This window comes from Xyrauchen texanus, chromosome 22 (genome assembly GCF_025860055.1).
Source record: "Xyrauchen texanus isolate HMW12.3.18 chromosome 22, RBS_HiC_50CHRs, whole genome shotgun sequence".
NCBI classification, from domain to species: Eukaryota; Metazoa; Chordata; class Actinopteri; order Cypriniformes; family Catostomidae; genus Xyrauchen; species Xyrauchen texanus.
Window position 1 is genome coordinate 2,004,167 of NC_068297.1, and position 26,117 is coordinate 2,030,283.

General features: G+C 41.7%; 1 protein-coding gene across 1 annotated transcript in view; it reads left to right on the top strand.

Moving 5' to 3' along the window:
- LOC127662756 (gamma-2-syntrophin-like) overlaps nucleotides 1-26,117 on the top strand; it is a 76,208-nt gene that overhangs the window by 26,941 nt on the left and 23,150 nt on the right. Inside the window, exons 6-10 of the mRNA XM_052154062.1 lie at nucleotides 1,879-1,920; nucleotides 2,816-2,903; nucleotides 4,859-4,950; nucleotides 13,505-13,632; nucleotides 21,989-22,118. Of these exons, the coding sequence (XP_052010022.1) occupies nucleotides 1,879-1,920; nucleotides 2,816-2,903; nucleotides 4,859-4,950; nucleotides 13,505-13,632; nucleotides 21,989-22,118 (480 nt within the window). The remainder of the gene's footprint in view (nucleotides 1-1,878; nucleotides 1,921-2,815; nucleotides 2,904-4,858; nucleotides 4,951-13,504; nucleotides 13,633-21,988; nucleotides 22,119-26,117) is intronic.

The window sequence follows — 26,117 nt, forward strand, 5'->3', positions numbered from 1 at the left end:
GGGCTATTTACTATGAATAATTGCGCAGATAAACACACGCCCTCCAGAAGAAGGCTCTTGTGGGTTGTTATTGTACCAAAACCTCTCAGATGTCACTCATGTCTGTGTACATTCAAATATACCGTGTGTATGTCACATGACCGGATACAAAGTTTGAAAATTAGATTTTTGAGCTACAGCAGAGGGGAAGATTTTCAGTGAATAACAACTTACATTTCAGTTTAAATTCAGACAGAGCTATCACATGGTTTCAGAAGACCATGTGAGTCAAATTAAGTACTAAAATGTTTTTTATGGGGTTTTGTTGTCCTTTGTGGAGCTTGGCAGAATCTGGTCACTGTGCTTTCATGCTTTTGTATTGCACGCAAGAAAGATCATATGGCAGGGGTGTCCAAACTTTTTCGGTCATGGGCCAAATGCAGAAACAAATAAGGTACAGCAGGCCGCATCACTGTAATAATAAAAAAAATGACTGGAAGCTACTAGATTGCAACTATGTATGATCTTCAATGCGCCACTCATATCCTGGGCAACCGCAACACGATGGCGGATGCGCTGTTGCGAAAGGTTTCGCCCAGCAGAGAGTGGAGGCTCCACCCCCAGGTGGTCCAGCTGATTTGGGGCTGATTTGGCATGGTACAGGTAGATTTCTTTGCCTCCAAGGACAACACTCACTGCCTGCTCTGGTACTCCCTGACAGAAGCCCCTCACAGGACAGACACGTTGGCACACACGCTTCATTTTATATTGCAGACGTGCATGTGCAAGCTGAGCGCGTGCATCATTGAGTGTGTCCTCACTCAAATGGCACTGGGCAGCCTGTGAATCATCTTTCTTGTTTCAACGAAATATCAGAACGAACCAATTAATTACAGTACACTTCCCAGTGCTACTGAGAATGTTCTGGAAGAGTATGCATGGTTTGCGTGTCTCTGTGCGTGCTAAATAAACTCTGTCCGGCCACTCGCACAACAGCAGCGCTACTCAGCTGCAAGATGCGAGGTATCAGGACCTTTACACAAGAACAAGTACATGAGTAAACTCTAACCTGATGCCATTCTACTCTAGGTCGACTAGGTCGTCATGGTTGGCACGATGACTCACCTCAATCCGCGTGGCTGAGTACAAGTCTCAGTTGCCTCCACTTCTTATCACGCGACTTGTTGTGCATGACACTGCGGAGACTCACAGCATGTGGAGGCTCATGTTACTCTCCACAATCCACGCACAACTCACCACACGCCCCATTGAGAGCGAGAACCACTAATCGCGATCACAAGGAGGTTACCCCATGTGACTCTACCTTCCCTGGCAACCGAGCCAATTTGGTTGCTAAGGAGACCTGGCTGGAGTCATTCGAACTTGCGACTCCAGGGGTGATATTCAGCGTCAAATCTCGCTGAGCTACCCAGGCCCCAATGCCGATCCTTTAATCCATGCATCATTCTTTCTGCTGGGCACATCATCATTGAAAATAAGGAGTATGCCAGTGAATGAAGCTGGTGATGACACAGAACGCACTAGCGGAGACGATGCGCTGTGATTAGCGGCTGTACACGATAGCGACATCCAGTACACAGAATATTAATTTCATATAATTTCTCCATAGCGGTCCTAATCCTGTTGTATTTATAAAGTCTCTCGCGGGCCGCATTTGATCAGTCGGATGGCCGCAGATGGCCCACAGGGCCAACTTCGGACTTTGAACTTTGGACTTTGTCATATGGGTTTTGAACAACCTGAGGGCGAGTAAATGATGTCAAAATGTTCATTTTGGGCGAGCTACTCTTTTAAAGGAAAGCATGCAGCATGAGCTCTTAGCTTTAATCTTGAGCAATTGTAATGTGACGTTTAAATGGAAGTATTTTCTTTATTCAGGTCAACGGAATAAATGTGGAGAAGTGCACACACGAGGAAGTTGTGAGTATCCGATGGGCTATTTTATTCTCGCTGCCGGCAGGGTTGAAATAACAGTGATGCAGAATCAATCAAAGGTGCAACAGAACCGCACAATCCTCTTATATCAGTGACAAATGCTTCTTTTTCCCTGCCTGGTCTCGACTATAACTGATCGATAGTGAGTACATTAATCAATGAGAGGACTCTTTTTCTCTCCACAGCTGTTTTGTGGATTCCCATCGGGTAGTAAAAGGACTGGATAATTAATCATATGTAAGAGAGAATTTGTCACTTGCTCATTATCCCAAAAACAAATACAAAATTCAGGGTGACACAAGACCTGATGAGAAGCTGACTGCACATTACCCGCTGATTATATGGCTACTTACCATTATATGGACATGAAATAAAATTGAGTTGTTTATTTAAAAGCAACTTCCTCCTTCTTCAGAAATGTCATGAAATGATGTTCCATTAGCAGTTCGATTAAACGGATAGTTTTGAAATCTCTATGGATCTGCAATTTAGGGAAGAGGTCAGATGTTGTCGGATGATGGTATTTCTAAGCTTTTGGACTAAATCCTGGTACGTGTATGATGATGAAATCTGAAGACATGAGGCCCTGGTGGGGTAATTGCTTGTCTAAGTGGCAGTTAGTGAACCTGAACGAAGCTCATGACAGTCAAACGCTCCAATCGTGTGACTCTTTCTGTAATAATTCAAGAGAGTATCTTGAACTCCTGTACCTCCCAAGAAATATCATGCTGATTGCATTCTTGATTTAATTGAAATGTTGAGACTCCTCAAATAATGTAAGAGTGAAACAGTCATTTAAATACATGTTTCTTCAAGCGTATCTTCTCATCACAATGCTCATCGCAAGTATCTCTCTCCTCTTGTTCGGTTTGCTACGCAGGTTCATCTTTTGCGAACGGCAGGCGAGGAAGTTACCATCACTGTACGCTACCTCAGGGAAGCGCCGGCCTTTCTGAAACTCCCATTAGGTAGGTTTTCCTAAAACAACTTCACATTTGAGATCTTTTCTAAGACCTATTGAGCTGTCTTGTTGTCTAGTGCCTTCATAGGCAGCTGCCTTCCACAATGAAACCTTAAAAATGTGTGAGATGAAGCATTTTAGGGAAGATCTCTGCTTGGAGTCAGACAGTGAGAATGAAAGCCCCAATTTGGAGGATACTCGAGAAGGCATGATTGATCTCAGTTGTGCCATGAAGTCCTAATATATCTGAAGAGAGCTTTTGGTTTGCATTGCCATTCTTCTTAATAGCCTAAAATACATTAATTTGTTCTAAATATTTTTGGTCGAAAACAATGATAAACAGCTGCAATTACCTAAATGTTTAGCTTTAAAAAAAAGAAAACAGTGTAATGGCCTGTGTTGCCCATGCCAAGATCTGCCACTGTTTTGATATTAGCATGTTGCTAAGCTAACGACGTCCTCAGCATAAAAATACATAGCACACCGAACTGAGTTAAATTGTCCATTTATCAGACAGTACTCAGATCCATCTCCTTAAAAGATTCATGCAATGATGCTGTAGAATTTTGGAAAATTAGGCCAAAATTACAAAGTATGCGATTGTAATGGCAGTCAGCTGGTAGGTAACTGTGCAGTTTGTAAACCTCACTCCCCTGGCCTCAAGAGGTGCACTAGTGACTGAAGCTAGTGGCTGTAGCCTTTAGCCTTCTCGTTAGCGTGCCTGCCTCCCATGCCGGAGACGCCAGTTCGAATCCCGTTCAGAGAGGGTCAAGTAGGACCGGTTACAGTGGTACCGTGACCCAGATGGGAGTGAGGTTTAGGGGGGTGAGTGCAATGGTAGCCAGCTGGTAGGTAGCTGTGCAGTGTGTAAACCTCACTCCCCTGGCTACAAGAGGCACACTAGCGATTGACGCTAGTGGCTGTTGCCTTTAGCCGCCTCGTTAGCGTGCCCGCCTCCCATGCCGGAGACGCCAGTTCGGATCCCGTTCGGAGAGGGTCGAGTAGGACTGGTTACAGTGGTGCCGTGACCCAGATGGGAGTGAGGTTTCGGGGGGTGAGTGCACTGGTAGCCAGCTTGTAGGTAGCTGTGCAGTGTGTAAACCTCACTCCCCTGGCTACAAGAGGCACACTAGCGATTGATGCTAGTGGCTGTTGCCTTAAGCCGCCTCGTTAGTATGCCTGCCTCCCATGCCGGAGACGCCAGTTCGAATCCCGTTCGGAGAGGGTCGAGTAGGACTGGTTACAGTGGTGCCGTGACCCAGATGGGAGTGAGGTTTCGGGGGGTGAGTGCACTGGTAGCCAGCTTGTAGGTAGCTGTGCAGTGTGTAAACCTCACTCCCCTGGCTACAAGAGGCACACTAGCGATTGATACTAGTGGCTGTTGCCTTTAGCCGCCTCGTTAGCATGCCCAACTCCCATGCCGGAGACGCCAGTTCAAATCCCGTTCGGAGAGGGTCGAGTAGGACCGGTTACAGTGGTGCCGTGACCCAGATGGGAGTGAGGTTTCGGGGGGTGAGTGCAACGGTAACCAGCTGGTAGGTAGCTGTGTAGTTTGTAAACCTCACTCCCCTGGCTACAAGAGGCACACTAGCGATTGATGCTAGTGGCTGTTGCCTTTAGCCGCCTCGTTAGCATGCCCGCCTCCAATGCCGGAGATGCCAGTTCGAATCCCGTTAAGAATTTTTTTTTTTGCATTGTTGGAGGCAGTATAAACTCTGCAGGAAGGCTGAAATAAAATGTCTTCATCTCACATATTTCACACATTCTTACAGCTCACCGTCCTCATCATCTCTTGTGACTTTGGTGTCCATGGCATCGTGACAACCTAAAAACCTTGCCAAACGAATACGCCTCATAATGGGCAGATTTAGAACTGTGGAGTATTAAAGTAGCTTTAAGCATACTGCGCATACCAAGCACTGCTGTTTATAAAATATTTAATTAACTCTGATATTTTCTCAGGTTCGCCTGGACCGTCCAGCAATCACAGCAGCAGGGCATCGTCGCCGCTTTTCGACAGTGGTTTGCATTTGAATGGGAACTCGAACAACACAGTAAGTTCATTTTTGTATTGTTGTAAGTAGTGTTCGGTTCCAGTCCAACTTAGTTGAGTCTGAGTCAAGTCTGAGTCTTTAAACAATCAAGTCTGAGTCCAAAAGAGTCCGAGTCGAGTCCGAATGAATCTGTTCATGAATCTGAATTCAAATTGTAACCGTAAACTCAACATCAATGTTTTAAGCTTATTTTAACCTTCTCAAGAAAAACTATTTGTCAATATAAATGCAAAAAACTAATGATTAGTAATGTAATCAATTAAATGCATTTAATGGTCATAAAATTAAATGCAACAACATAAAATAATAACAGAAAAGATCAGATACCATTAAAAAAATATTTATGGGGGTCTGGGCATCTCAGTGAGTATAGACGCTGACTGTCACACCTGGAGTCACGATTTGGAATCCAGGGCGTTCTGAGTGACTCCAGCCAGATCTCCTAAGCAACCAAATTGGCCCGGTTGCTAGGGAGGGTAGAGTCACATGGGGTAACCTCCTCGTGGTCGCTATAATGTGGTTCTCGTTCTCTGTGGGGCGTGTGGCGAGTTGTGCTTTAATTACTGTCACTTTATACCTTTATATACATTGTCTCATTTCGCTGTGTACTGTACTGAATGTATATGGTTGAACGACAATAAACACCACTTGACTTGACTTGACTTTTTTCAAATTCTGCCTATTTCATGTCCCATGGGTTGATTTTTAATGAAACAAACAGATTCCTTTTTTCTTTTTGTCTTATTAAGCATCCATTAAGTGCGTCTTGAGACACGCTTTTAATAGCTGACGTACTTTTTTACCCGACACGACTTCTACTGTAAATAACACGGCTCTCCTACGCAAGACGGTGAAAGAAACGCCAGACGTGGCTTAATATTCAAAGATGTCCTTCTAGCGGAGGTTCACATGGAAAAAGCACAGACGGACACAAAAATACATTTTGTGTGAACTGTACTTTACAGTTACACAACGTGTTTACCAGATGCAACACAGCAAAGCTACAAGTGGCATGACATTCAATGATAACTTATACACCTTTAAAGACAGACATATGGTGAGCTCCAAGGTTGTTTATCGATGATATATGCTTCTATTAAAGCCATCAGTCTGTGTTATTTCAATATTATTGTTTAAAAATCGTGTTTGATTGCGAAATTCCTTGGGAAGAACTTAATTACCCTTGATCCTGAAGAGAAACGCTCCACCAATCAGAAAACCGCAGCCAACATAGTCCACAAAAATAACCCGGCTTTTTCTACACCCTTGAAACGCATCTCAAAACTAATACAATTTTCTGAAGTGTGAAAATGCCCTTAAATTTTATAACTTCTTGCACTGTTTGTGTCATGGACAAGAATGATGATTCAAATTGTGCATCTTGTTGAGGAGAGGTGTGCTATACATGTACTTTCTAAACTATTGCCGATAAAACAGGCCAAAAAATCCAATAGGCTTACGTTGAATAAGGGTCTCAAGCCAAATCTAGACTTCATTGACTTGGGCCAGTAAGCAGATCACCTAACAACCACCCAGAACTCCATAGCAACCATATAGCAATGATGATAAGTTTTGCACAGGCAAATATGACCCACTTATTCTCCTGAAAAGGAAGTCTAATTCACCCCTCGTGATAGCCCGTTTGAGAAGCTGTAGGGGTCAATGAAATGGTCATTTTGTACACTTGACCTTCAAGGAACATTTCGAAAGCAGTGTGCTGCTATATAACACACTCCAGATGTCACATGACCTGACAGAGTGAGAATAGCTCGCCGTCATTCCGACAAACAGCCCTGTTATAACGTATTAAGTCAGAGGGCACTCATTTATTTAAGTCATAGAGCTAAGGTAGGGCAGACGCCTGACTCGATCTGCTCTATGAGCAAATGAACACACAGACTTTCAGCCATCACATTAATATTACGATGCGACATGACACTTAAGACTTGAGGAAAGTTTCTGCCCTGCTGCGTGTCAGCGAGTTAAGCTGCAAAATTCTGCAACGTCTTTAAGATGTGCAGTAATGCACCACTTTAAGCCACTGAAAATCCATTCGCATCTCAACACGGTATGAGAGATGTGAAAGTCATGCTCAGAATGGCAGCTAATCAAGATTTCAGCTTTGGGCACAACCATATCGTATCTAATATTTTGCCTGGGTTATTCTGAAATACCTGACACTTTTGTGCTTCCAGATATCTGCTGCTGAATGCTAGCAAACGCAAAGTTCATCAGAGCATTTTGTTTGTGCTTTAAACCTCAAGTTGTTCATTACATTTAATAAAAGAGCCACAGGAGCTTCAAGTTTCATTTTCATTTCTATTGTGCACCAGTTGCCCCAGAAGTGATGATTTTGTTTTCTTAAACATATGGGCAGGGCTAGACTGGGAAGAGAAATCGGCCCCGAATTTTACATAGCAACTGGCCGAAGTTTAAGTTTTAATGGTTCTCAGCAGGAAACCTATGGAGTGCGTACTCCGGGTATGGAAGGAGGTATCGCCCCAAGTGAAGGAGTTCAAGTACCTCGGGGTCTTGTTCACGAGTGAGGGGACAATGGAGCGGGAGGTTGGCCGGAGAATCGGGGAAGCGGGGGCGGTATTGCACTCGCTCTATCGCACCGTTGTCACGAAAAGAGAGCTGAGCCGGAAGGCTAAGCTCTCGATTTACCGGTCAATTTTCGTTCCTACCCTCACCTATGGTCATGAAGGCTGGGTCATGACTGAAAGAACTAGGTCACGAGTACAAGCGGCCGAAATGGGCTTCCTCAGAAGGGTGGCGGGCTTCTCCCTTAGAGATTGGGTGAGGAGCTCAGTCATCCGTGAGGAGCACGGAGTAGAGCCGCTGCTGCTTTGCATCGAAAGGAGCCAGTTGAGGTGGTTTGGGCATCTGGTAAGGATGCCCCCTGGTGCCTCTCTAGGGAGGTGTTTCAGGCACGTCCAGCTGGGAGGAGGCCTCGGGGAAGACCCAGGACTAGGTGGAGAGATTACATCTCCATACTGCCCTGGGAACACCTCGGGGTCCCCCAGTCAGAGCTGGTTAATGTGGCCCCCTGCTGGAGTTACTACCCCCACAACCCGACTTCGGATAAGCGGTTGAAGATGGATGGATAGAACTGGTCCAAAAGTTATTGAGCGGGGTCTTTTTTGGCATATCGCGGCACGTTTTGTGCTCCGTTCTGCATAACGCGGTGGCTCATTTTAGCTCATTGCGGCCCATTTGGCCCGTTTCGCGGTGGACACACCAGAACGCTTGGTTCTCCAGATGTCCAGTCCTCCCCTGATTGGCCCCAAAGTGCGTCGGCCCTCCAGGAAAATGCCCAGTATGCCAGATTACCAGTCCAGCCCTGCACATGGGATGGAAATGCATCTTTATGTGCAAATTATTGTTGTGATCTTCAGATTTTGTTCATAAATTTAATTCGGTCGATGACTAGTTTCATCGTCTGCCAGGATAAAATCATATGTATGATGACTTTAAGAAGTTATAGATCACCTTTTCTCAACAAGCCATATGATTTGAGGTATCATTCATGTCCATAGCACAAACGGTGCGGGATGAGTAGCGCAACATATTTAAGACTTAGGGTTAGTGATTTTAAAATACAGCTAATCCTAAAATTCGTATGAGCCTGAGTAATAGCGATGCTTGCCTCCACAGCGCCACTAAAATTGAAATGCATATCACGATGGTCTCCATGGTATAGTATGTTCACATCAGCTTGTTTATCAGTTCTATTGAAATGAGTTTTCCTAAATATGAAATGCATTCTTTCCATGACATTTTTCCATGGGAAAACAAACATGCCCACAGAACAACATTGAACGACAGCCACTGTATCCAATTACTGTAAACAGATTAGTTCTGTTCTTCTGTTGACTCTCACTCTATCTCTGTGTTTTCCTGCCGTTGAAATGTGCAAAAACAGGAGCCACACTCTCCTAACTGCTGAGTCAACAATATTGGTGCTTTTCTTGTGTTCTTCAAATTAGTTTTTTGTCTAATCCTCTTTTACTCGCTGAGCTCCTCGCCTGCAGGTGATTAGAATTCTCTGAGCTTGTCGTTCCCTCTGGGACGGCTGTGACATTGAGTTGATCGACAGTGCTTTTCTTTTAAGCCGTTTGGGTAACGAGGCAGGTGCTGGTGGTTTAGCATTCGATTATTTACATGCCCTCTAATAATTAGTTTAGTGGCTTTTTTCCCCCATAGAAATATCAGAAGAAATGTCAAAGGTACAGTAGCGGTTCAACATTTTATTGACGATTTTATCGACAGTATGTCTTTATTGAATGTTAATAGGCCAGACACAAAATCATATTTGGGCATTTGAACTTGAGTACATGTAAGCTGCTCTCTATTAAGTGGTATTATTAATCAAACATATTTATTTCTTAGTTTCATCATTACGGATATTTCACTTGAATAATTGCTTAAGGTAATATTTACCAGACCACAAATGACCCTCACCACTGCGTATGGTAAACGAATGGTAAAATCAGTGCAAATGGACACTATGTTAAAGTTGATGTGTGTGTGTGTATTTTCTGCACACTGAGCAGAATAGCAAAAACAAACATTGTTTTAAAGCAGCTTTACCGAAAACACCCTAGTCTGCCATTGATCCAACAAAAAGATAGTCCCGCCCCCAACTCACCCCATTGGTGGAAAATATTAATAAAACAGATGTATTTACAGATTTTTTCCTTTTATGAGGTTCTAAATGGATTTGACAGTAAAAGAAGTATAGCCTATATATAGTCAAATTAAACACTTTTAAAATCTGTAATTAATTGCGATTAACTATAAAAAATCATGCAATTAATTGCGATTAATATTTTAATTGAATAACCAGACTAATTACTATTTTATTTTGTGTATTTTGCATTTAAGATAGAGATCAAACAATGCAATCAATTAATGTTAGCATTAAAGTTATTGTAAGGGGGTTAAAGGGCAAGGAAGAGGCGAGAACCGGCTTAACAATATAAATAATCTTTAATGATAAACTTAACCCAGTTGAGGTGGTTTGGGCATCTGGTAAGGATGCCCCCTGGCTGCCTCCCTAGGGAGGTGTTTCAGGCACGTCCAGCTGGGAGGAGGCCTCGGGGAAGACCCAGGATTAGGTGGAGAGATTACATCTCCACACTGACCTGGGAACACCTCGGGGTCCCCCAGTCAGAGCTGGTTAATGTGGCTCGGGATAGGGAAGTTTGGGGCCCCTGCTGGAGCAGCTGCCCCCGTGACCCGACTTCGGATAAGCGGTTGAAGATGGATGGATGGATAAACTTAACCAAAAACACACAAACATAACCACACACAGAGCAGCTGCCTGTAATTCTCGCTCTCTCAAACTGTCGTCACCGGCCGCCTTTATCCCTCGTGCGCCCCATCAGGCTGATTGGGACCGGGTGTGCGTCGCTTCAGCCAGGCCCCACCCTCCTCCGCTCTACACTCCTCCTGGCGTTGCCTCAGGCCAGGTTGCCCCCAGCATGACGTACTACCCCCTCCTCTCCGGGGGGGTGGGGCGTACCTTGTGCCCCATCTGCCGGCTGGTCATCCCCGCCTTCCTCGTCATGGGAGGAGACAAGAGGGGAAAAAACCACAACAACAACAACAAAAAAATAGAAGAAATAGAAAAGAAACTCATTCACCGGTTCTCTGATGCGCCATCGCGTGATCCTCAATCACTCCTCCACCCTCTCAGGCGGATGGTAGCTGCTCCTTCCCGGGTGGACCGGAGTCAGACCTCCGACCCCCAGCAGACAGAACACCCCTCCGTGTTCACGCCGACCCGTGGGGAACACTCCTCCGCCCCTAGCAGCGGCTCTAATGCTCCAGGCAGTCAGGGAGTCCAGTCCCCTCTCGCCCCACAGACGGCAGTCGTTCCCCGCATCCGGGCGGTCGTGCTACTCCATCCCCCCCTTTCAACATGAAAGTCAAATCAAGCTTAATTATCCAGTTTGGTGCACATGAACACAGCAAAGTGGACAGTACCTCTTGAGAGTCGTTTGGGATGTAATTTGTGACTAAAATGTTGTCAAGAATCAGAGTTACCGGTCAGTTCTTGGCTAAGAAGCTAATGATGATATAGGGACGAAAGTTACATTTTTACCTGGTTTAATTTCTGGCTCTTTAATTAAACATGTAAGATTAATGCAAACTAATAAAATGTCCTGCGGATTCATTCTAGATTTATAGTCAACAATAAATAGTGCAGGTGCTCTGCAGCATCTCTGCTGACTTGTTTTGGGGGAAAAATATAAATATTTTGATAATAAATTCTCAAGTAAGTAGATTTGCTTGGCATTTATAAGCTTACAGACTTTACTGAATATTTATTAATGCACTCTTGATGTGCTTACTATTATTGTAACACTGCAATGACTTATTTTGCTTTCGAAGTGAGTAATGAACACGATTGAATTGAATTTTGTAGACTATACTAACTCTGGACTTGGCAAACTCGATCTTTTTGTTCATTGAGTTTGCAGAAGTTTAAGGTACTTTTTTGAAGACTCAGACTTAACAATGTTTACAACAAATGATCAAAGCAAGTTTTATTTTATGGAAATAAAGCAAAACATGTCACCAAAACAGTTTGATGAAGAAATGATGAGACGGAAGTCCAAATGCTTTTAAGGGCCACTGTTAACAGCGGGCAGAACAGAAGCTTTTTCAAATGGAACTTTCCAGAAATATTCATGTGCTTTAGACTTTCATCATCTTTCTACAGATGTTGACTAGAGACTACAGATGTTCTCATGACATTTGAATAAGCATGAATAATGTCATGTATTTATGTAAGGCAGCTGTAATCCTCATTCATTTGTTAAATACTGCCGGATAATGCTGGTGAAATGAGCCACAGTTATTATCTGTTAAAGTTAAGGCCTCTCGGGAGCGGCCTCGCAAGTCCGAGCTCTGCAGAGTCTTTTAAATCAAGGAACGTGCTTGTTATGGGGCCGATTGCACAGGGATCAAAGTGGATAGTGAGGCTACTCTCTCTCTCTCTCTCTCTCTCTCTCTCTCTCTCTCTCTCTCTGTTTCAGTTTTTTAATTAAAATTGGAAAAATGTTAACATCCAAGCTGCATTCAAATATAACAGGCAAAACTACAGAGCCCTTAGAGGAAAAGGAGGGAAGTAATTTTCTGAATATTTTGCAATTCCTCGTAATAGTTGTGTTCCCTCGCAATACGTTTTGTATTCCCTTGAGATAGATTTGCGTTCCTTCGCAATAGTTTTGCATTCACTTGCAACAGTTTGTGTTCCATCTCCAAATTTGCTAAAGTTTTGCTTTCACTTACGACAATAAGTTTTGCATTCTCTCAAAATAACTTTTGTATTCTTTGCAATAGTTTTGCACGCACATATTTTGTGTTGTCGTAATAAAAGAGGACAATCAAAACTATGGTAATAAAACTCGTTATGATTCTGCAATGTAATTATTTTTATTTTTTTACTATATTAACGGCAAAGTTCATATGTGGTACAAGTATGGTTAGTTTTTGTAAGGGCATGTTATTTTGTTTTTGTTGGTGTAATCCATGGTTTTAAAAATCATACTTTTACCACAAATTAACCATGGAGTTACGATAGTATTTATTTATTTATTTATTTTGGCAGAATTATTATAGGTAGAGCATGTTTAAATGATTATAATTACCATAGTTTTCAAAATTAATATAAATTAATTTTACTATGGTTTTACTACAAATACCATAGTTCAGCTATAATAACTGTAGTAAAACCGTGGTTAGTTTCTTAAGGGATGGATAAAGCTATTGATAGGTAACCCAAAATAATTGTGAGGCAACACCAAACTTATTGCTAGAGAACCCAAAACTGTTGCAAAGGGCGGCTGTGGCTCAGTTGGTAGAGCGGGTCGGCCACTAATCGTAGGGTTGGTGGTTCGATTCCCGGCCCACATGACTCCACATGCCGAAGTGTCCTTGGGCAAGACACTGAACCCCAAATTGCTCCCAATGGCAGGCTAGCGCCTTGCATGCAACTCTACCATCATTGTGTGTGTGTGTGTGTGTGTGTGTGTGTGTGTGTGTGTGTGTGTGTGTGTGTGTGTGTGTGTGTGTGTGTGTGTGTGTGTGTGTGTGTGTGTGTGTGTGTGTGTGTGTGTGTGTGTGTGTGTGTGTGTGTGTGTGTGTGTGTGTGTGTGTGTGTGTGTGTGTGTGTGTGTGTGTGTGTGTGTGTGTGTGTGTGTGTGAATGAGATGCAGTGTAAAGTGCTTTGAATACAGTTCAGCTTAAAATGGTGCTATACAGAAAACTTTTTCAGAAATTAAATTCCCTCCCTGTCCTCTAAGGGACTCCGTACAAAACAACGTACAGAAATGAAGAATAAAAAATGCAAAATAAAACGTGTATTATTGAAAAATAAAAGTAAGAGGGCTAATGTTACTGTAAAGAATAAAAAAATAAGTTACACGTAAAGGAAAATGAAATTACTAATAATACAAATTATAAGAAATAGTTAAAAATATGGTGGAGACTCAAGACAGATCACTTACTGTTTCTCATGCTCTCTCTCATTTATTCCATCTAGGCCCCATCGTCGCCCTGCTCACCTTCAGATAATGAACCAAAGTATGAAAAGCGCTGGCTCGATGCCATCACCCTGCCTCTGTTCATGTCCAGAATCTCTCGACGCAAAGCTGGAACCGACAAATTAAGGTACGATAATCCACTGTGATGGCGTACAAGCTGTAAGGTATGCCATGCGCCAGCTCAGCCTTTTGGTTTTGCCAACTTTTTCATTTAGGTAAGAGGGTGTTAAATCCAATATCTATGCAGCGGCATGCCATGTCGTGAAAGGTCACCAATGCGGCTACCAATGAGAGGAGTAGAGGTCGTAGAGAAGTGCCTCTAAATTCAGTCATATTGTGCCTTCTCACTTTCTGGCCTTCCAATGAACTGTATTGTCATTTAAATAAAGGAAATCTATGACATATCAACATTAAAGCTCAAAGGCTGTGATTGCAACAGGTTGAAACATGTTTATGATGCATTTTTAAATAAGGTAGAGCATGTTTAAATGTTTCATTTTCGTGTAAGGTATCAGTGCTTTGGGCTTGACTCCAGGCATTTCTAAACATGAGTTTTTGATATAATTAATTGAACTTAAATTATTCAATCTGTCTACTTGATTATGCAGAATTGGTTTCTGTGGAATACTACTCCTCGATTAAAGGAATATTCTGGGTTCAATACAGGTTCAACTCAGTCGACAGCATTTGTGGCATAATGTTGGCATTTACAGTGGAAGTCAATTGGGTCAATCCGTAAACGTTGAAATACTCACTGTTTCAAGAGTGTAGACACAAGACGTGACATGTGTTAACATGATTTTAGCATGATAAAAACACCTATTAACCTTTACTGTGTATCGTTTTATCCAATTTTATGAACTCGTTACCATGACGACGTAACGCTGTAAGCCCTGCTAACCAAAATCGACGATTTTAACAACTTTGCATCTTTCATAAAACACAAGTCTTTACAGAAGATTTAATGTAAATGCTTTATACAATCTTAAGCTTCACATTTCTGACTTTAAAACCTACAAAATTGGCCCCATTGAATTCCATAGTAAGTGCCTCACTGTAGCCTCTATTATTGCTTTTTTTAAAGAAAAGGAGAGACGAGTCGAAACTCATTTTTGTGGTAATCAACATTATGCCACTAATGATGTTGATTGAGTTTAACTTGTACTGAACCCGGAATATTCCTTTAATATAAATGAAGGGAAAGCAGTTAGAAACTTTAGACATTAAGGGTAAAGTATACATTGGTTTTCAGCATGCTGCTACATCTCACTTATAATTTGCACGACACCAATTTTGTCATCAGTTTGGGCGGCCTGTCTACACGCAGCCCAGTTTTTCTATCCACGCGTAACAGTACCTGTCTGTGCGTGCCATCTTTGCATGTGCTTATAGTTGACTGTATTCATGAAAACTGCAAGGCAATCGTAGTTCACTATCAACAAATGCCTCTGTGGTGGTGGGGGAGTGGTTGAGCGCTGGCTTGTGAAGGGAGAGTGAGATTAGGAGATGAGAATGGGAGATCATCACCTGGCAATTATTGTCTCTAACAGCTGTTTGTCATTGCAATGAGAGTGGAGATGGGATTTAAGAGTGAGCCAGATGCCAGTGAGGAGAGAGAGCTACCCATACACACACACAGGCACAGAGAGCGCGTGGTGACAGTCCGCTGAAAAGCGAGTGTTTTTTAAATAAATTACCTTTTTGAGTTGAATTTCGTTATCTCCTGCTTCTTCCATGAACTTTGTTACACTGGTGCCGAATCCCAGGAGTTGAAGGAGGAAGAACGCCGCCATGGAGGCCTCACCTTTGGAAGAAATGTTTAAGACCCTCACCAGCATTCACCAGTCGCAGCATCAGGCCCTCCTCGAGCTGCGCATGGAGCAGGTGCAACGGTTCATTACACTCCTCAAGGCCCAAGCGGAGGACTGGCAGGTGATCCGGAGGGGGCTGCCGCTGCGCTTCCGAACCCCGTGACTGCCCCTCTCCATGTACCCCATGTCAAGATTGGACCCCAGGATGATCCAGAGGATTTCTTGAAACTCTTTAAGCAGACGGTGGGGGCATGCAGTTGGCCAAGCAGCCAGTGGGCAGTCTACTTGTTACCGCTGTTGTCCGGGGAGGCCCAACTCGCAGTGCAGCAGTTGCCAGCAGAGAACCTCTAGGTATATGCCGATCTCAAGAAAGCCATCCTGCAACGTTTCGGTCAGACACCAGAACAACAGTGCCAACGTTTCCTCTCGTTGACTCTGGGTTAGAACCTTCGCCCAACAGCTCCAGGATGCCTGCCCCTGGCTGAGCAATATGAGCAATGGCTTGTTTGCTGGCTGAGCAACGCAAAGTCGGGGCTGTGATCAACTTGGTGGTAAGCATTTTATTGCTCGACCTCCGAGAGGGATGGCGAGTGGGTCCAGTGCCACCACCCGGCATCACTCCAAATAGCCGTCCAGCTGGCAGAGGACCTTATGGCAGCATATCCTTGAGCTGATGAGCCCTGAGATCCTTCTTCTTTCTCTCCTGTCTCCCCTCACTCTCTCTCCTACCCTTCCTCTCTCCCTATTCCATCTCCCTGGAAATGGGGAGTAACCCCTCCCAAACCGGCTCCTCGGCTCCAAGGACTGCATTGCCCACTGATTTCCCCTGCCCCTCACTGCTCTTACTCCCAGGTTGGTGGACCCGCTACTACGGGTGCAGGTGTGGAGCCTGGGCCGGTCTGTTGGAGCTGTGGGGAGCCCGGGACCATTTCCGGGACCAATGTCCGGTATTCAAGGTGGATACGTTGGTTCGGGTTGGTTCGGGTGGATTCGGGTTGCAGCCAAACTCTTTGGGTTCTAGTAACAAGCTGAAGGTAAGGTGTGTGCATGGGGATATCCACGATTATCCTGTAGTGACTATGAAAATTAAATTCAGGGGAAACAATCATAGCCACTTCCTTTGATCGAGGTCCCCTTCGAAAGAATTGGGATGGACCTCGTTGGGCCATTATAGCGGACGGCAGGTGGGCATCAATTTGTGTTGGTTCTGGTGGACTACGCAACGCGATATCCGGAAGCAGTGCCTCTACACAACATTTCAGCATGTAGTGTTGCGGAGGCACTCTTCAGAATCATCTCCCGAGCGGTGATTCCAGAAGAAATCCTCACTGATCAAGGCTCTACTTTATGTCACATACACTACTGGAGCTGTACGAATTATTGAGTATTAAATAGATTTGTACAAGTGTGTACCACCTGCAAATGCTCAAACGGTTTTATAAAACCCTGAAAAACATGATTCGTAAGTTTGTGCACGAATAGTTGGCTTGAACATCCTGTTATTTGAAGTTGAAGAGGTCCCGCAAGCCTCCACAGGGTTCTCCCCATTTTAATTATTGGATGGGCATAAGCTTCATGGTGTCTTGAGTTGACAAATAAATTTCCTTTTTGAGTTGGATTTCGCAATCTCCCGTTTCCTCCTTGCACCCCATCATGAATTATTTTATTCATTACAGCCTCCAAATAGGCTTGCGGACAAAAAAGTATACTTGAAAGGCTAGATTGCTCAATCATGTGCAACACTTAACGGCACATGAAAAGCCTTAAGTGTGAATTTTGTAAGAAGGTACTTATACAGTATTTAACACTATTCTTTATATCAAAATTCTGTTTTCATGTTTTTTTTCAACTGAACTTATCTACTGAACCCTTTGGGGTTCCCCTAGGCTATGTACTGGGCCCTCTTTTGTTTTAATACTAATGCTTTTTTACTTTCTTTACTTTTAACAGCTCTTTTCAGAATTGGCTGGGATTTTAAATCTAAATACAATTACCTGTGAGCAGCAAAACCTTCTGAATGAAAGATTTCAGAATTCCTTTGTGTGACGAGCTCCCATTTGACTCTGAACTCCATTTGCACTCGGCACTTCCAACCTTCTTTGCTATTCCTGCTTTTCCTTATCCTATTTGTTACCACTACAACTGCTATTCTTTACCCTCCATTCTAACCCTTTATCTATGTATGCCAATGCCCAATGAAAACAGAGCTCTGCAGAATAATAGGTTTCTGATTGTGTTCTGTCACTCACACTGAACGTTACTTGGTTTTTGAGTAGTTGGCTACAGTCTGCTGGTAGTTCAAGCAGAACATTACATTCTCCAGGCAATTTCTGTGTGAAAAAGGGCCAGGCATTGAATGGCTGCATCTTGCACGTGGTTGGCATTTATTGAAATCAATGCATTTATTGAATTTGGCTGTTGAAGAAGTTTGAAAGTGTGAAGATTGTCTGCTGCTAAAGATGTATTCAACAGGGAGGTGTTTTGATGTTTCATTTTATCTGTTATATCACCTTATATAAGGCCATTACATATGATATCTTATACAGTACAGAATCAAGCTCTATTTTCACAGCATAATTGAATGGATTTAAAATGTTTATCTGACGCGCATTTAGCTTTTGAAAGTTTTTGAAAGCATCTTTGCCCTCCTTTGGCCTCCATCCATAAACAATACTGCATATAGCGCACGGTTCATGTACTTAAAAGTACAATGATAACACAACAATAAGGTTGTGTTTATTAATATTAGTTTACTTTTGAACAATACTTTTTTTGAACACATATTGATCTTGGTTAATATTGATGTCTACATAGACTAATACACTTTATTTTAGTGTCCTTGTTACAGTGTAATTGCACAAGTCAGTACTGAGTTATATGAATTAACTACATGTACTTACAATAGGTTTAGGCTTAGTTGCTAGTAATTATGCACAATTTGCTTTTAATACTACAATGAATACATGCAATATGTTTAACAAGGACACTGTAAAATAAAGTTTTGCCAAAGTTTTATATGCATATATACATTAGTTAATGTTATAAATAAACAATAACCAAGATTAATAAATGTTGTAAAATATAGTGTTAATTCTTTGATACCTAATGATTCCACAAAATAATTCCAAAACTTTGTGCAAAAGTGAGTGATATTTATACATATAAAGGGTCATCATATGACTCTCATCAGAGCTGCAGAATACATTGAAGTCTATGAAGTGAGTGATAGTTATACGTGTAAATGGTCATCACATGACTCGTGTCAGCACTGCAGAATACATTGAAGTCTATGAAGTGAGTGATATTTATACGTGTAAAGGGTCATCACATGACTCGTGTCAGCGCTGCAGAATACATTGAAGTCTATGAAGTGAGTGATATTTATACGTGTAAAGGGTCATCACATGACTCGTGTCAGCGCTGCAGAACACATTGAAGTCTATGAAGTGAGTGATATTTATACGTGTAAAGGGTCATCACATGACTCGTGTCAGCACTGCAGAATACATTGAAGTCTATGAAGTGAGTGATATTTATACGTGTAAAGGGTCATCACATGACTCGTGTCAGCGCTGCAGAATACATTGAAGTCCATGAAGTGACATCACAACAAAGTGTTTTTCACACGTTTTTACTTCACCAATAATGTCTTTGAGAGTACTAAGCAACAAGAAATATTTAAAATCTGTCCAAATTTGTGAAGAGACATTGAATGTCTCATAATGTCTTTTAATGAAATATTATCTTATCGTACCCCAGTTATTGAACTCATTTAAATTCATCAAGAAAACGCTTCTAAACGAGTCCTTTTAGTACTTTCTGCTATCAAAGCAACTGCAATCTTTTCTCTGTTCCAAATACATGTTTTCAATGTTTATTGTGCACACCTCCCACTTTTTTACGCGACAAACTGGTAAAATCACCCCCTGTGATGCTTTCTGCAACTCTTGTCATGTGGAGGGCGATGCGGCACTTGATGCCTCGACTCAACTCGTGTGAAATGAGCTTTACAATGACAAAAGAACATAATTGATATTAATATTAGGCTATTATTGTGGTCTTTTCTGATAAAAGTCATGCTTACTATAGATCTGCTTTGTTATTTTAATGCTTAAACACTATAAAGTCTCTTGGTAAATTTCAGTCATGAATGCTTCAAAATGATTCACTGACTCACTGATCGCACATAAGATGCTCATTTGTCGCCACCTAGTGGCAAAGTTGAAACAAGCCTCACCAAAATACTCTTTATTTTGCTGCTAATTCTGCACAATTGTAAACTTGAATAAACTTGAATCACTAAAATAGCTGGAATTGGTACTTTTAGCTTATTCTTTAAAAAGAATACCACCAGAAAAATGTTTCGAGGACCAGTGATTGTCTTACCTTTTTCGCCCCTCATGAGGTTGCATCCCTGTAATTTGTTGCGGCATTGCAAGAAGTAAAGGTGTTGTTTTTTCATTACCCATTTAGAGCTCTTGCCACCTGTGACCTCACACAGCGTAGCCGACCTGTGGGACTTTTCTGGATTTTCTTGCATAGTCGAATTTCAAACATTACAATTAAACACGTTACGAAAATGGACAGTAAACATGGACAAGTTCTTGAAAAGAAAAAATGTTGACATTGGTTAGCCTATGTGGGATAGTGGTTAGTCGTAAGAAGTGTGCCGTGGCAGAAAAAAGGTTGGGAAACACTGATATAGATGACCTCAAAGCTACAGACATGAACTAAAAGTCACAAAAAACATTCCTTAAATCTGCATCTTAAAGTCCACATTGATAAATGTCTCAACTCTGACCCTGAATATGTTTTGATGCAACAGTCAAAGCTGTGTCGCTTTCTGTTGAACGCTACTGACAGCTATCATTAAATAGTCAGTCCAGCAAATCAAAGTGTAATTTATCTGTGGCACACACCAAACACAAACTGAAATGAAATGTCAAAGCCTCCCCATTACATGCAATTGATGATATAGCGAGTATGACAACCCTCTTTCAGCAAATTTATTTTGTCCCTCAAAATTTCTATAGATATCTGTCACGTTTAAAAAAACGAACAGAAATAACCAGGTCTTGAGATTTGGAGTGATAGTCATGTTTCACTGTAGTAATATTGCTGTGAGATCTGCACACAGTCTGGTATTATTTTATGATTAATTTTTTCATAACTTGTAGTCCTGAAGAACTCATATGGATGATGATGTGGCAAAAAGAATTGATATGCTACAGGTCCTGGCTAGACTTATGGATTTAGTGTGTATTCTTGCAATATACAATGGATTTCAAATGTTTTATTCATTCATCTATTAATAGTAAAATAAATCTCAGTGGCCTTGAATAATTCATTTGGGGTTTGTCCAGTCGTGACATGGTTCTTGCATTTTGAGTTGCCTACAACTGTAGATTGTGTTGCTACATGTTCAGAATAAAACACAGGTCATACACAATATACTGCATAATATACATATATATTTAAATAGTATGTGTGACACAGCAGTTTCAATATTGCATAAGCCTACTACTTTTTATTTTTTTTCTCTCTCTCTCTCTCTCTCTCTCTCCCTTCTCTCTCCCCTTTTCTCCCCAATTTGGAACGCCCAATTCCCAATGCGCTCTGAGTCCTCGTGGTGGCGTAGTGACTCGCCTCAATCCGGGTGGTGGAGGACGAATCTCAGTTGCCTCCGCGTCTGAGACCGTCAATCCGCGCATCTTATCACGTGACTTGTTGAGCGCGTTACCGCGGAGACGTAGCACGTGTGGAGGCTTCACGGTATTCTCCGCGGCATCCACGCACAACTCGCCACACGCCCCACCGAGTGCGAGAACCACATTATAACTACCACGAGGAGGTTACCACATGTGACTCTACCCTCCCTAGCAACCAGGCCAATTTGGTTGCTTAGGAGACCTGGCTGGAGTCACTCAGCACGCCCTGAATTCAAACTCACGACTCCAGGGGTTGGTAATCGGAGTCAATACTCGCTGAGATACCAAGACCCCAGCCTACTACTTTTTCTAAATGTATGCAACATTATTTTCACACAACCTCACTGTGTAATTATTTGAGTGGCATCCAGATATCATCTCTGTCATAACTGTTTAACGATTAATCATGTTAATTTATGAAAATGTATGATGTAACTAATGGTAATATATGAAAATGTTACATTTTTACATTTTAAAAATGTATTATTGTTTGTAGTATGTAACTGTAACACTTTAAGGTTCCATTTGTTAACATGAACTAATAATGCACAATACTTAATAAGCATTAATTAACCTTAGTTAATGTTCATTTCAGTACATACAAATACATTTTTAAAATGAAATGTTGTATTTGTTAACATTAGTTAATGCAAAGATTAATAAATGCTGATAAAAATATATATATATTGTTAATTGTTCGTTCATGATTCATAATGCATTAACTATTGTCAACGAATGGAACCTTATTGTAAAGTGCTACCAAATTAACATTAACCAAGATTAAAGTGCTGTAATAGTATTGTTCATTGTTAATTCATGTTCATTAATGTACTCTAATGATAAAAAAAATAAATAGTACAAAGAGTATGCACTTCTGAACACACCCAATGATTTCATTTGCTTTATTGTGCTGTAGCACATTTAATATCTGTTATTCTGTTGTATTTTCTCTCTCTTCAAGCAGATCGAACAGTTTTGAAGTCATTGCCTTAGATGGAGTTTGCACGCATGTTCTGCAGTTTTGCACACCAGCGGAAAGCACAGACTGGCTTCAAGAAATATCAACCAATATCAACGATTTGACCCAGGAGAGCGTAAGTAACACGCAGCACAGAGGCAATTGATGTACGTGAAAGTTCAGAACATCTAAACTTCACAGCAAAGGGCACATTATAAACTGTGTACAATTGTCTATCTGTCTGTCTGTCTGTCTGTCTGTATTGTCTGTCTGTCTGTCTGTATTGTCTGTCTGTCTGTCTGTCTGTCTGTCTGTCTGTATTATCTGTCTGACTGTCTGTCTGTCTGTCTATCTATCTGTCTATCTGTCTGTCTGTCTGTATTATCTGTCTGTCTGTCTGTCTATCTATCTATCTATCTGTCTGTCTGTCTGTCTATATTGTCTATCTATCTATCTGTCTGGCTGTCTGTCTGTCTGTCTGTCTGTATTATCTGTCTGTCTGTCTGTCTGTCTGTCTATATTGTCTATCTATCTGTCTGTCTGTCTGTCTGTCTCTCTGCCTGTATTATCTGTCTGTCTGTATGTCTGTCTATATTGTCTATCTATCTGTCTGTCTGTCTGTCTGTCTGTCTGTCTATCTATATTATCTAACGGTCTGTCTATCTGTATACAATTGTGCAGTTGTCTGTCTGATTATATAAAGTTGAAGAAAAGTTTTCCAATAATTGTTTACAGACGGATTGTTTCACTTTTAATTGATTATATCACAATTCCAGTGGGTCAGAAGTTTACGTACACCAAGTTAACTGTGCCTTTAAGCAGCTTGGAAAATTCCAGAACATGATGTCAAGCCTTTAGATAATTAGCAAGTTAGCGTCTGATAGGAGGTGTACCTGTGGATGTATTTTAAGGCCTACCTTCAAACTCAGTGTCTCTTTGCTTGCCATCATGGGAAAATTAATAGAAATCAGTCAAGACCTCTGAAAAAAAATCTGTGGACCTCCACAAGTCTGGTTCATGCTTGGGAGCAATTTCTAAATGCCTAAAGGTACCTCATTTATCTGTAAAAAAATAGTACACAAGTATAAACACCATGGGACAATGCAGACATCATACAGCTCAGGAAGGAGACTCATTCTGTCTCCTAGAGATGAACGTAGTTTGGTGCAAAAGTGCAAACGAATCCCAGAACAACAGCAAAGGACCTTGTGAAGATGCTGGAGGAAACAGGTAGGCAGGTATCTAGATCCACAGCAAAATGAGTCCTATATCAACATAACCTGAAAGGTTGCTCAGCAAAGAACAAGCTGCTGCTCCAAAACCACCATAAAAAAGCCAGACTACAGTTTGCAAGTGCACACGGGGACATTTCTTTTTGGGGAACTGTCCTCTGGTCTGATGAAACAAATTTTGAACTGTTTGGCCACAATGACCATCATTATGTTAGGAGTATAAAAGGGTGAGGCTTGCAAGCCGAAGAACACCATCCCAACTGTGAAGAATGGAGGTGGCAGCACAAGTCCTCGTGGTGGCGTACTGACTCACCTCAATCCGGGTGGCAGAGGACGAACCTCAGTTGCCTCCACGTCTGAGACCGTCAATCCGCGCATCTTATCACATGGTTTGTTGAGCGCGTTACCGTGGAGACATAGCGCATGTGGAGGCTTCACGCTATTCACCGTGGCATCCACGCACAACTCACCACACGCCCCACCGAGAGCGAGAACCACATTATAATGACCACGAGGAGGTTACCCCATGTGACTCTACCCTCCCTAGCAACCGGGCCAATTTGGTTGCTTAGGAGACCTGGCTGCAGCCACTCACCACGCCTTGGATTCAAACTTGCAACTCCAGGGGTGATAGTCAGCGTCAATACTCGCTGAGATACTCAGGCCCCAGTAATATCTATTATTAAAATATGATTAACTATTAGTTGTACATTCTTCTTTTATTTTTGGTGATTCGCATTCTTCATGCATGTCGCCCCCTACTGGGCAGAGATGGGAATTTACGGTAAAATAGGACTTAAATATTGATCTGTTTCTCACCCACATCTATCATATCACTTCTGAAGACATGGATTAAACCACTGGAGTTGTATGGATTACTTTTATGCTGCCTTTATGTGCTTTTTGGAACTTCAAAGTTCTGATCACCATTCACTCGCATTGTATGGACCTTCAGAGCTGAGATATTCTTCTAAAAATCTTCATGTGTGTTCTGCAGAATAAAGAAAGTCAAACACATCTGGGATGGCATGAGGGCGATTAAATGACGAGAGAATTTTCATTTTTGGATGAACTATTCATATGCCACTACAAACACACACATACCTCCCATCCATAGAATCTGTTAGTTTCGTGATGTGTTCTCCACCCATTTTTGCTGAAGCGGCCACCACAGTCTCCCAGATGTCAATCAAAGATGTGAAATGTGGATTGTTTACCCTCCCGTTTTAGAAGAGCCCACATGTTCTCCATTCGGTACAAATTCAGTAAAAAAAACTACTACTTTTGATTTAAGACATTCACGTGTTAAAGGCTTTTGATTTATTTAGCTGATTAAATAGGTGTGTTCAGCAACTGTAAAAATATTAAAAAGGCCTACTTTCTTACAAAAACAAAAACATAACATAGCTGTCTACTCGGCTCTCTCCAGATTCCTGCGTCCTTGGACCTGATTCGACAGTTTGCTCGAGCCCTTGCCAAGAATACTGCCCAAAGATCTCATTTCCTGAGCGTTGTCTTAATTAGTGCGCTGATGATCCGATGGGCTTATTCTGCAGCAAACGCGCTCTAAACAAACGCCGCGCAGCTGCCTGTTTTACGTGCAATTACCGCGCTTGCGTCACCTAATGATGGATATGGAGACCGATTGCTAAATGTCCAATTAACAGCTGATTGTGTGTGTGAGTGAGCAACGGAACTGTTATTGTGGTGACCTATAACCTATAAATAGAGCGTGTGACACATGCTTGAGCAGAGAGGATGATGGGAGATGAGTGTTGTTTGACACATTCTGTCTGCGAGTGTATTATGGAATGAGAAGTCTGACTCGAGCTGTGATTCAGTGGCATGTCAACATACTGTCACTCACTGTCGACAAGTGTGACTTATTTAGAAAGATGCTGCGTCAAATGCAACTCTTTTGTGCACTTGTATGCTTGAAATAAAAATGCTATTTTACACTTGACTTGAAGCCTGTAAATGCTGTATAATGTATTATAAATATAGATATGATGATTTGCATGCATTATATCTGTTCTATAAGTATAATGCATAATAATACTTGGTAACACTTTATAATAACAACATGTTATTAAGTATTTGTAAAGCATTAGTTTATAGTTAATTGATCATTTATTAATGATTATTCCTACTTTACTAATACATTAATAAACTACATATAAATAGCATGTTAATTGTTTCTAGTCACTTAGGCAAATTATTTATTATTGTTTAATAAGTTCATATATTGGCAGTTTGATCATGTTTTTTATCCTTAGTAAACAACTTGTTAATCATCCCTAACTGATGTATTTTATTGATGCAAACCTGCGGGAAAGAAGTATTTATGAGAGCATAAATGCATAGTTAATAAACATATTAAATATGTAATTAATTTGAGACACTTTTCAGCTAAATTCATGTGTTTATTAATGTTTTAGGAACACTTACTATTAAACTAATCAATGCTTAATAAAGGTCGTAATAAAGCACTTACTAATGGCTAGCTAAGCATTTTGCCTGACCTAATGTAAAGTGAGAACTATATATGCATAATTAAACATTTATTAACATGGTTCAACCCGTCCCGGGACCAATGTGAGAGTTTCGCCCTTTCGGGTCTTCCGTTGATCTTGTAAATGTGCCCTAGTCTGATTATTAAACCACAGCAGCCTTCGATTTCATCTCAGAAATATCTTGCTTTGCGCCCCATCAGGTCCTCCCCGCCTTCCTCGACCTGGGAGGAGACAGGAGGGGGAAAACAACAACAACAACAAAAAAAACAGGCGAGGGAAAAGGCCAACACGTTGCGACAGAGAGAGAGAGAGAGAAGCTCACTCACCGGTTCTCTGATGTACCGTTGCGTGGTCCTCGAGCACTCCTCCACACTCTTCGGCACATGACAG